Here is a 13,046-nt window from a genome sequence, read left to right as displayed (position 1 = left end):
GAGCCCTTGAAGTGTGGTGTAAACACACCTGGTGGTAGGCTGCCAATAAGTCCAGAGTGGAAAACCACTCATCCTCCTCCATTGTGGTCAATATTTCATTTACTCTAGGTAAAGGGTGTCTATTGACCAGTATGTTGCGATTAAGGTCTCTTAAATCAACGCAAAGCCTAATCCTACCATCCGTATGCTGGGTAACCTCAATGGGAGACAACCATTCACTATATTCAATGGGTTCAATGACCCCCTGTTTGCACAACCTCTGCAACTCCAATCTCAACCATCTCCCTAACTCCAAATGGCAGATTCCTCACTTTCTGCACACAGCCTTACAGCCTTGCACCCTCCACTAACTGAATTGTATGGCAGTATCCACACAACTTTCCAATGCCTTTATGTAATACATTGTTAAATCCCCCCCCCCACCTCTCCCAGAATTGTTTCTGATTTATTGTTATCAATCATCCTTACTTGAATTTCTTTACCTGGGTCTAATTCCAATCTCAGCTTTCCTTGGTATTTCCATCCTAATAGGCAATCCCCTTTTTCAGCAACAAACACTTTGGCATGGATATGTCTGCCCCCATGTGCAACCTTACACCATACAAAACCTTGTATATCAATTTTCCCACCAGCATATGTTTTGGGGTCGTAAATCATTTCTATTATTTCTATATCATATATCATCCTCATTTGGCCTCAAAGACATTGTCCTCAACTGGCTCTCCTCATATCTCTCTAACCGCACCTTCTCGGTCTCCTGGGGTGGCCCCACCTCTCCCATATACCCTCTCAACCATGGATTCCCCCCAGGCTCTGCCCTTGGCCCCTTTCTTTTCTCACTCTGTACTTCCTTCTTAGCTCCCATCATCTCCTATTTTGGTATCTCGCACCATTACCCCTGACATTCACGATAAACTCTCTTCTTGCCTTTCTGCTATTAAATCCTGGATGTCCTCCCACTTCCTTACTCTCAATGCTGATAGAATTGAACTCATTTCCTTCCATGCCAATATTCTTCTCCCTCCCCTCCCCCTTTCATTCTCTTTTCCCTCCCAGCTCTCCTTCTCTCCTCATGCCCGTAACCTTGGTCTTCATATTGACCCTCACCTCTCTCTATCCCACCACATTTCTCTCACTGCTAAGTCTTGTCGCTTTCACCTTTACAACATTCGTAAAATTCGTCCCCTCTTAACATTTCATGCCACTAGACTCTTAATTACCTCCCTCATCTTCTCCAGACTTTTCTACTGTTCCTCCCTTTTCTTTGGACTCCCCTCCTCTCGCCTCTCCCCATTCAAATCTGTCTACCACTCTGCCATCCGCTTCCTTTGCCTTCTCTCACCTCTTGACTCCATCTCCTCTTCTCTCACCTCTCTAGGTTGGCTCTCTTTTCATTCCAGCTCAAATTCAAGTTCCTCTGTCTTGTCTTCAAATCCCTCTATAGTCTTGCCCCCCCCACATGTCCTCCCTTCTTACTTTCTATACCCCTTCTCATTCTCTCCGCTTTGCAAATCATTTCCTACTCTCTCCTCCTCCACCACCCTGTGCCCCCTCCTGCTCTTTCCAACCGCCTCCCCCTCCACATCCGCTCTTTTCCCACCTACCCTTCCTTTTGTTCTTCTCTAAAATCGTATCTTTTACATTCCCCTCCCTAGCACCTTTTGCTTCCTCTCCTTCCTCTCCTACCTCTCCCACCGCCTCATGCCTTACCTTTCACTCCTGTACTTCCTTACACTCTCCATCCTCTCTTCTCCCTTCTACCGCACCTCCGGCTCTTATCTAGTCTTATTCTTTCCTCTCTTCTTCCTCACACCTTCTAGCCTTTCCTCTTACTTCCCTTCTACCTCCACTAACTCCTCCCTCTCCTCTTCTACCCCACACACTCTCACCTTCCCGCTTACTTCGCTTCTACCTCCTCTAACTCCTCCCTTTCCCTCTCATACCTCTGTCCCTCTCCACTCCCTCATCACCTCAGCAATATTGTAAATTGTTCCTTATACTGTTTTCGTGGTGTGATTCAATTGCCATTTTATGCTTGTTGTATTTTTTCTTGTTCTCATGTAAAGCACTTTGGATTAAAGGGCTATATAAATTCAATAAAATATAAAAAATACAAATATCGGATGAATGTAACTTTGACTCTTGCCACCCCAAATCTCCTCGTATTTCTCTTCTGAATTAATAGTGTATGGTGACACTGAATCTGCCAATGCTTTCACTGGGCACCCAGCCACCACAATTTCCACCAAAGGTGGGTTGTATTCTCCCTTTTCATCATCTCCCACCTACCCCACAATGTGTGCGATCTTGTGAGCCCATTCATTATTTTCTTCCAACACACACTTTACATTGGTCTCACCCTAGGGCATAATGTTATTGTTTTTGCAAAACCCGGTGAAATGTCCCAATCTGCCACACTACCTGCATTTCCCTCTCATTGCTGGGCATTCCTTAGGGTTTAGAGCATGCTTTTCAAATCCACATCTGGTGCAATGTGCCTTTCGGATACCCTGCTGGGCATTCTGACTGCCGCCTGGTCTATTGAACTATTTAACTGCACACACTTTCTCCTCCTCGTTAACACATTCCTTTATTTTCCCACTATCCTTTACTACATTCACACTCTCCTTAGGATTTATTTGTATTTACCTCCTTCAAACATCTACTTGTAAGCGCCATACCCCTAGCTAAGTTTAAGGTCTCCTGTAATGGCAGGGTTTTTGCTTAGCAAAACCGTTCTTGTATTTTGGGATGCAATGTGTGCATCATTAGTTAATCATGTGTGTATTCATCATCCATCCCCGTGAATTCACACAAAGCCAATAACCCTTCTAGGTTCGCCTCAAACGCATCCACAGATTCACCATTCCCTTGCTTCCTTGAAAAGAATTTACCTTTCCAACACAATATTTACCTGTTTACCGTACTGAGACTCTTATTTCCTCATTGTTGTCCCATATAAAACATCCCTAACCCCACTCCCTTTGAACATACAGGAGTTTTTTTAATTACTCACTGCTACTGCCCCCACACAACATATGAGAGTAAAAAATGTCCTCTGATCTGAGAATCTCTCTAATCCAGATGCTACAAAATAAAATTTGAAGAGATCTTTCCAGTCCTCTTTACTGATGGTTCCCAATGCATAGCCCAACCTTTTGGGGGAGGATCTAGATTCTCCGTGGTTGATACTACAAGAAACAATGTACCCCACCTCACACCCCCTTGTAGATGGACAATAGTGAAAATCCAAAACAGTGCAATATTATGCAAATGAGGTCCCACCAGGAAGATACTTCCCACCAATCCCAAGGAAGGCTATTAAGATACATTTTCTATAAGACCCAGGATATAAGATTCTACATAGCACACTTAAATAAGTAAGTGTGCCCACCTCATACTCCTGAAATTACTGAACTATTGTGAAATCAAACACATACGAAAGTGTGCACTTAAAATTCCCCCTGACTCATACTTCCACCCAAAAGGATTCTATGCAGTGTTCACATCGTTTGTAAACCCCAATTGTGTGTTGATTTTGAAGAAAGGATTGAAACAAACAATATTATGCAATAACAAAAAAATATACAAACGTAGATATATTTGTGCATGACCATCAACATTTCCATTACTTGTTTTCTGTGCAAAAAGAAGATGCTTTTACAAAAAATGAAATTCCTTCTGAATACAGCATGGATTTCCCACCATACAGCTTGAGTAAACAAAATCAGTCAATATTATACGTATAGTATGTTGCGATACGATAAAACAAATACTCTCTCCTGATGCAGCCTGACTATTGGAGGAGACATCTTTCTCCAGCATGGGGTCTGGCATGGATTTGCATGCTCATGAATATTCCCAGAGGTCAGGCTAGGAATCCTCGGTAAAGAAAAAACAGTTTCTCCTTCACTTTAATGTGTATTTCTCCTCTAAACCAATCATTGTCCTCTGGGTCATAAGGATAGAGACCGACAGCGTGGCTCTGCTACCGGCGAAGATCTTCATCCACCGTCGGATCATTGAAGTTTCGAGAAAGCTCAGCCTTGGGGCCTACTTCACGCCTGATCAGCATGGCTGAGGAGAAGGAAAGTTACAGCCTCTTCAAACTCTGTGCAAACTGTGGTTTAAGAAACGTCTATGTCGAAGATCGACAACACAAACAATTGTACTGCCTGCATCCGGACCACAATGAGGAGGGATGCAAGGTGTGCCATGGTGTCTCGAAGAAAACCAAGAAAGACTGATATAACAGACTCTCGGTGTGGCTCATGTCGAGCAAGGCCTCTGATGCATCCTCGGGGCAGAGGCAAGCCTCAACCATGACCGGCCGGTCCGAGGAGTGTTCTCCCACCGGTAGGAGGTCGAGATCCTTTGAGGACGCCCTGTGTGGAGGGGTCCAAGAGAAGGCCAAGCTCTGCAACGCTAGCTCTGCTGGGTTTGTTGCTGATGCGAGTCCTGATTCAGACAAAAGGCATTTACCATCACCATCATCCTCCACGGTGAGCCTGCCAACGAAAGGAGCGTCTTCAAAGTGAAAGTCGCTAACCCCGCCAAACTCAGTGTGTCCGTGAATAGTCCAACGAGGGAGGACTCGTCGAAGCCAGCTAAGGCTTCAACCAAGGCCAAGCCTACGGAGTCGATGAAGGCAGCCACAAACACTTCGTCATCTAAGTCAATGACGTCCACCATGGCTCTGAAAGAGAGCGGGTCCAGGAAAGAAATGGCGGACACCCCACGGGTGTCCTTGCCCCCAAGGCGAGATACAGCTGTGAAAGCAGTGGCAAATGAACCAGGGTCAGGGAAAGACCAGGCGCCCACACCGACACAACAGCGTCCTGAGAGGGACAGGGAAATGGTCCCACCTGTGGAGCCTCCCAGGTATGCGGACTGGCAAGCTACTGAGGGTATATTAGAGCAGTTCTATTAGAGTACCGACGAGGACAATGGTCTGCACGCTGCGTGATGCTCAGACCACAGAGAGGGAGAACCTCATTCCCCTGTGCGGAAGAAGAGACACATTAGCCTGGATCCTACTCAATTGGCTCTTTTTACCCCTAGACCTAGGGACGTGTCTTTGCACATTCTATCCACCCTGGTTACCGAAATCCAGCAAAGCATGTCGCCATCAGGGCCGGTCCCGCCAGAACCTCAGAGGGTAAACTCTCCCTCGCGGAAAGGAAAGTCCAAGTGGGGCACAAATGCTCTGCATCATCCAACCCCACCACCACCATACTTGCTTTCCTTAGCAAAAGCGGGACTGGCTCACACCTCTATCAAGGTGCATCCAGCCTCCATATCCAGGTACACCAGGTAGACCTTTGTTGCGATCTCACAGGATCGTCAAGGAGTTCCTTCAGGGCTTGCCTGCCGGTGAAGGCTCGTGCCCCAGCTTGGGAGCTCAATGTTGTGCTAACCAAGCTCATGGGAGTGCCCCTCGAACCTATGCATCAGGCTCCGCTCAAGTTTCTCTCGTGGCTATCACATCGGCCAGGCGGGTCGGGAAGAGTCAGGCCCTGTCTTGCAAGCAGCCTTACTTGTCTTTCCACACTTCAAGGGTGGTACTGTGTACACACCCCACCTTTATGCCAATGGTGCCATCGCAATTCCACCTCAACGAACCTTTGGTGTTACCAGTCTTCTTGCTGGCGGAGATGGCCTTGCATTTGCTGGTCATTGCTCTTTCCTTGAAATTCGATGTGGCACGTACAAAGGATTTTCTCAGTTGTTCGTCAACTTTGGACCTGTGGATCGTGGAAAGGCCTTGTCGATGGCTTGCATCTCCAGGTGGCTCTCCAGCTGCATCATGCACTGTCATTGTCTGGCTAGCAGACCGCTGCCAGGCCTTCCGAGAGCCCATTCCACCAGAGCCATTGCAGCAACGACAGTCTTCCTCTCTGGTGTGCCCCGGCTCGACACCTGCAGGGCTGCTACGTGGAGGTCCACGCACACCTTCACAAGGTGCTACTGCGTCGAGTGATTCCAGGGAGGAGTCCCGGGTCGTCCAAGCGGTGCTACGCAAACCGTTTGTTTGAGGCGAGTCTGTTCCAGACGTGAGTGTTTATTTCTTCTGTTGAGTATTGCTAACTCCTGTGGTTCTGTATGTATACTGCTGTGTAATCGTTCTTCATGAGTATGTGAATCCATGCCAGACCCCGTGCTGGAGAAGGTTTCAGTTACTTACCTGTAACTAATGTTCTCCAGCATGGGTCTGGCATGGATTGACATGCAAACCCTCCCTCCCTCCTCTTTGTGGCTCTTCTTGGTTCATACTGCCACTTTACGTGCTTACCAAATCTTAAGACCACCAGTGGTGGAGCTTAGGGAGAGGACTGTCATTTGATAGGGTATTATGACCGAGGACAGTGCCGGGTTTAGAGGAGGAATACAGTTTTAAAGTGAAAGCAGGAAATAGATGCGTATCCCCTTTGAGTCCCGAACTGGACCCCGACAAGGGAGATTGTGGGCACTGTGCACCCCACATGCTGTAGCCTGCACGGTGTGCCCGCCTCCTGAGCTCCAGTCTGGAAGGCCTGATATGTATACACCGCCAGAAGATGGCCCAATGACGGACACATGCTACCTGTGTGGTTCGTCTTCCGAGTCCAGATCTGGACTCCTGATGGAAGGCTGGCCCTCCATGAACCCTGTGACGGGTTCTGCCTAGAAAGGCCCTTTATTCGGGGTGAAACCCCCCCCCCCAACCGACATGACTTATTGGGACCTCACAACAGCACGTGTGCCTCCACTACACCCCAGCCACCACAATCCCTGACAGGACACATCCGCCTGAGACAGAAGACTTCAATCAGGGGGTCCCGGACGAGCTACGCAGCTCAGGATATCATTTGGGAAAGCTCCTCACAAATGTGGCAAGAATAACTGGTACCTTGAACTCCGGTATAGAAGGGGGATGTGACTCACCCTCTCCATCCCTTTTTCATTTGATTGCCTGCTGGCGACTGTACCGCAGCTGATAAGGTACTGGCGCAACACAACTAGCCCGCGCAACACAACTAGCCCTCGACCCTCCGGTCGCCCTTACCCATTATGGGCACCACAGATCATGGCAGCTGGATGTCGCACGGATCATGGTAGCTGGATGCCACATGGATCATGGCAGCTGGACGCCACACAGGGTCTTCCTAAATCCGGATCTTCGTTGCCACTTTTCATTTGGTAAGTAATACCATTATGCCACAATGGTGAAGTATTAAGGAGTTCATTTGATAACGAGACCCCATCAAGGTCTGTACACCAGCAAGCCCAGAGTTGTTATGCCAGTTGGAGCCAACTGCCAAGGGTCACAACCAGTGTGCACGCGATGGCATTCCAAAGTGGAACGTTGGCATGCCATTGCATGCACAGCAGATATAAGTTTGCATGTGTATTGTTGATAAATAACAATAAGATAAGGGCTGCTAGGTAACAAGTGGTTGATGCTTGTGCTTCATGTAACACCAGGGGCGTTGCTAGGGGGGGGCTAAGGGGGCTATAGCCCCTGATCTTTTGGTTGTAGCCCCAGATAGAATCTCAGGAGCTACAGCCAAAAGACTAGCTAGCCCCCAGTCCCAACAGTTCCGACATCAGCTTAGCCCCGGGTCTTTTCCAGACCTAGCAACTCCCCAGTGTAACATCCTCTGTTGGTCTCAACCTCTTTGGAAAGAATGTTTTCGAGGCTATATTATACTTACTCACATGTAGCCTAGTAATTGTTCAGGCATGGGAGCTCTTCAAGGCATGCTGGCAACCACGACATGCCCTCCCCTCGCCCCGATTTAGTTGAGTTTCTTGTGTAAGCGACTGCACCAGTAGATCTTTTTAATGAGCAGAAAATACTGTCATCTTGGTTTCCAAGCCAGAAGTCTCAAACATGAAAAGTAAGCATATGAATTCTAGTCTTCAGCTTAAGGGGCGGCCTATGGGCTCATCGTGTTCAGCGACTTGTGTGTGTTGGGACCCTGACCTAGCACTAATGATAGCTGTGGTGACGGGGCATTTTCAATGGGAGCTTTCTTTTAGCTACCCCAATTTTCTGGGCGTCTGAGTCGACCACATCCTTTCAAATGTGTCGTTTTGAGTTTGCTGTCTATAATCGCCAGTAAATGTAGCCTTGTCATTCTCTAAAGATTCTGCAGGCATTCGGTGTCGGAATCCACATTAGAATCCATTACTGTACAATTTCCCCTGTGCTGGCCTCCACGATCCATCCTCTCTGCATCATGGAAAAAAGGAGAGCCAGGCATAGCTCATAATTAGACACTAATTTATATTCCTGGAGTGATGGAACTCCCCGGCTTGGCTGCTGGCGTGCACCTTGGGGGAGTTCCTGAAGGTAATGTATGTGGATGTGCGTTCCAGCTGCAACCTCCAAGATGAGCGATGGCCCAGGCCTCCTCGCTCGCACTCTGAAAAGATGTGTTGAGGAATTGTTCGAAGCCCCCTTTGCTTCTGGCTAGCACTGATGATCCTTGCTCCCAGGAGAGCGCCGGCTGTGCCGCAGTTGTATTATTCATGGACTCCGCAAATTCATAAGCCGAGACACCGCGGTGCGCAGACATTTATGTTGCGTGCATCCCGGAATGCCGGGGCCTTCTGAACGGCTCCCCGCCATCCATACGGTCTGTGTCCCCGGCAAAGCATCATTTATTAGCGTCACGCTAGTTCCCCAGCTAATGAAATAACAAATGGATGTTCCATCCATCCACCCGCACCCAGCGCCCCATCCATCCTCCTGCAAGTACTTCTCTATTTTACTTAATAGACTGCGCTGCATCTTGGAGTCTGGGCTGGCAGAAGAGGCGAGTGATCTACACAATGGGGCAGTGATGGAGGGAGCTGCGCAGCCAAAGCTGTGCCTTTCTTCAGAAAAACAATACCCAGGAATAACAACTAGAATCACCATCAACAAACGGTTCCACAGACGCAGAGTCCACCTCCGCCCACTAGGGACGCGTCCATTCTCCAAAGCTTGCATTTCTTCTCTTTTGTCTGGGCTTAGACATCCGATGGCACGTTCCTTAGCATGCTCTTGCAGAAAAATGACTCTTTTTTTTTTACATCATCCGCAGTCTATATAGTTGCTCCATCACGGGAGGACAACCAAACAGCTTAACTTTGCATAAGCAGCACCAGTTTGTCTACTTGGACTAACCGGTGTAGATTTATCACCGTTCCCAGGCGTCTGCTGCCATGGAGCCAATGCAGCGGGTGACTGAGCTTGGAGCACGTGCTGCAGCATCCTGTATTGGAAGGGATGACTTTCATGCATTCATATCCTATCATTTCATATCAAAGGATGCATTCTTTTTAACTGCCTATGCAATCAACGGGTTTGGGGGATATGTGGTTATCGAGATTCAAAACAAGTGATAGGCTTGTGACGTGGAGGATGGTGCTCCGTTCTCTTGACCACCCCCACACCCCTAGTCCCCTTTCTCCTTCCTTTCCTATCCGCGCCCCTCTCGCAGGCATGGAATTGACATTCCAGTATCCCTGCATCAGAGTCGGGGAGGTGACTGTCTGGACATATGTAGATGAGGTGGCTGCTATGCTACATACTTCTTCCCACGGATCCCCCAAAATAGTTTCCCTAGATACTTCACCCAAATAGTCATAGAAGTGCATTTCTCCTGGATATTGTCTACATGACCTTGTAATATAAGGAAACCAAGCTCTAGTCTGGGGGTTGCTGTACCAAACTCTCAAAATTGGTGAGTTTCTGACTGTTAATAACAGGATTAATTTGAGAGAAGATCCAGAAACATAGCTGGGTGCATCTATCCTGCCGTTTATGCTGCAATAGAATTGTGTTTGCTTTCCGGAAGTGACGAATGTCGAGAACCCTGAAATAATGCCCCGCCCTGAGAATATTGTCAGTTTCCCACGCCTTGTGTGCCATTCTTGCCAAGCCCAGGGGGAAGTCAGGGTTATTGCTAACCGGTCTCAAGTAACAATTGTTGGGGTATAGGCGAAACGTTACAGGCCCATTGCCAGCACCTTAAAGTTATATTTCTCAAAGAAAACGTAGTTTGTTTGGGCATCTTTAATTGATCAGTTAGTTATTTATGGCAGTCTCTGTTGATCCCATTTTATTCCGTACGCTTGAGCCTGACCCAATTGGTTCTTGGTCTAGACACACACCATTCCATACATCTTTCCATGCTAGGCAAAGCCAGAACAGCTTTTTAGTATCTGAGTGGTTTGTTCTTTTGTAATCTCACATAACCAGAATGTGTGAACTATGTAAGGGAGTGGCTCCTTCTTTGTAAAACTGTAATTCGTTTTGCATGTCGACCTTGGAGGCTGTGTCTTGCTCATAGCATTTCAATTTCAATACAAATAGAATATTGTACTTTACATCAAAGCCCGATGCTCTTTTTATCTGACTTGTGGTTTTAATGCATCAAGAGCAGATGGGAAGCTACGCTTGAGTTTTGGTTGTCTGTTGTTTATGCCCTGTTATATAACTTTTGGACTATGCCTTATGTCTGCGATGGTTTCCTTACACTCTAGCGCTTTGGGCCAGTGGTTTTTGTACTTTGACATTTCGAGGAAAACAGTGGTTATAATGGGATCCATTTTTCTTCTGTGCCCCAGAGTCCAAAGGTCCCATTCTCTGATCTGGCAGATGACGAAAAGATCTTCAATGGCGGCGACAGGACTTGGCAGGGCCAAAGCCAGGAGCAAGCCTTGCTCTCTGAAGTCACAGAGGAGGATCTGGAGGTGATACGCCAGCGCGAGGAAGCCCTGCAGCAAATTGAGGTACTTAATCACCCCTAGAGCATCAGTGGGGTGACGCGGAGCAGGATTGCCGGGGTGGGGGGGGAAGGAAGCAGATCTTTATCTGAGGAGCCATTGTAGTCTTACAGACCATGAATGGTCTGTTGATATGAAATGACAATGTAAGGGTCCCCATCTGCCGAAAGGAGCCTGTACCTTGTATCCTTGGAGTGAGTGGCCATGCAGCTATCTGCCCGGCCTCTGCATATGAACCCCTTGGGCATAGGCTTCATACTCATCAATATAAGATTTGTGTTCTGGGTGGAAAGATGCGTCATGAATGCCCGCTTGATCACATTGGAAAACTGGCTTGGTTATTGCATTGATTAGAGGTACCAAAGATCACAATTAAATTAAAATGGCATTACCATGTGTGTACCAATTCACATTATTGATGAGGCATATGCAGGAAATAAATCGAGCTTCTATCAGTCACCGGCTAGAGTATGTTGGTACCTTCGGATGAGTTATGAATTGTACTTTAAGGCATAGATATTTTTCAGAAATATTTTTATTTGTAGCAAGAAAATCGATTCAGTGACTCCAAATGATGTATTTTAATCCATGCACCATCATGAAGTTGTGTTTGCATGATAATATGAAATATAGGTTCTACTGAAAGTGGTCTACATTTTGAAAAAATGTTTCGACTATATCATTGACCAACTAGTAAACGCAACTCTGATGCAACCGTGGGGAATGGCCACATGAACGATAGACAATACGTGGCAGAGTATGGCTGCTTATAATCTTTACTGGAAGATGGTCTCTGCTCCAGGTGATGTCATGGTTTACAATTGCTGCATCTATTTAACTCTTCTTGAAGCCTTGAAGAGCCTGGTTGGCTTGATACCAAAAGCTACCAGGAGCAACCCCTGACCCAGGCCAATTGGCACCACAGAAATATACCTACGTGACATGGACTCTGGATGTTTGGGACTATGTATAATGGAGCATTAGGTCACAACTAGGAGACATTGAAATCATAATGGGTCCTATATAATGGAAAAAAGATGTAGTTGTCATTACATGTGGAAGTTGAGTTTGTAAGCGCTGTGTACTAGCTCTTTGTTCATCAGAGGTAGCTCATGCTTGTGCTCCAGCTTATTGGGTTACCAAATACCCGAGACCTGCTTTTAGACCCTCCTCATATAGTCCTTATTTTGATTTCTGTATGTCCTTACGTTATTTTACTATGCTTTTGTACTGTACTGAATACCTATTGTAATAGCTTTAAAGTGTCGATCCTTGTCCATGGCGTATGTTGCCCATGAATGTACATGTGTCAATGAATACAAGAGATTGGATACAGGAGTCAGCCTCTCACAACCATATTGCGCATGCTGTTGTGGATCAAAGTTTGTCTCTCTGCAGAAGTACTGCCAGGAAAGTCAATGAACATTGTCTTAAGTTAGTTTTACGAACCAAATCATTCATATTAAGGACCTCTGAGACCCATGGGCAAATTACGCACATCTGCGCTTTGCAGTGTGGAGGATCCCGGCCTATTTATGATTTTGTTGTTTCATACAATAATAAACTGGTTGGCCTTTAGTGTTTAGCGAAGAATAAAATGTTCTATATCTTTTGTGTAGCTGAATTAGTAAACATTTAATTGAATATGACGTCATATTCTTTACGTGTCATTGCTCACTTGTTAACACTTTTTTACCGTTAACTGCTGCCTCTGGTATTTCACACCTTTCTGCTTACTTTGTATTTATTTTTTACTTTTATTTCATTTGGTTTGTTTGTTTATTTATCCCTCTTTTGTGGTGGCTTTCCAAGCCTTGCATTAGTTGACACATCCTTCACACCCTCCTTCTTCCAAGCTGGTGCCACTCAGTCAGTATTATTTTCGGATCTTTATCAGGAATGGGCACGTTCTTCACGCTCCGAGATAGGCAACAACCCCTGAGCTGTAGAGGAGGAATGCCTGGAGAGCCCTGTATAAGGTACTTGTATGTTTGTTGTAGCAGAGGCGAAGTCCAACATTTCAAATGAGAAAGTATGTTCTTTTAGCAATAAGATCATGTTAATACAGAGTTGGAGGGTGAAACCCAATATATTTGCACAATTCTATACAGTCCTTTCTTTCATAGCATGCATATTCAGAGGGTTGGAGGAGATGCAAGGGGCGAGAGGTTGCGGAGAAAAGGGAAAGGCTGTTGTAATGGTTGTATACTAATTGACCTTTTCACAATTGACCTCTGGAGAATTGACCTAATTTAAAAGGTCAATTAAGACATATATGCAGTGGGAAA

The 13,046-nt window shown here is 46.4% G+C and overlaps 1 protein-coding gene across 4 annotated transcripts in view; it reads left to right on the top strand.

The window, feature by feature from the left end:
• TSNARE1 (t-SNARE domain containing 1) overlaps nucleotides 1-13,046 on the top strand; it is a 1,594,453-nt gene that overhangs the window by 1,254,355 nt on the left and 327,052 nt on the right. For all 4 annotated transcript variants that reach the window (XM_069621720.1, XM_069621721.1, XM_069621722.1 and 1 more), the window contains one exon: nucleotides 10,600-10,764. In XM_069621720.1, coding sequence (XP_069477821.1) covers nucleotides 10,600-10,764 — 165 coding nt within the window. The remainder of the gene's footprint in view (nucleotides 1-10,599; nucleotides 10,765-13,046) is intronic.

The sequence above is a fragment of the Ambystoma mexicanum genome, chromosome 5q (genome assembly GCF_040938575.1).
Source record: "Ambystoma mexicanum isolate Mex_15411 chromosome 5q, UKY_AmexF1_1, whole genome shotgun sequence".
Lineage (NCBI taxonomy): Eukaryota > Metazoa > Chordata > Amphibia > Caudata > Ambystomatidae > Ambystoma > Ambystoma mexicanum.
Note: the sequence above shows the minus strand (reverse complement) of the source record. Positions and strands in the feature narration are given on the sequence as shown.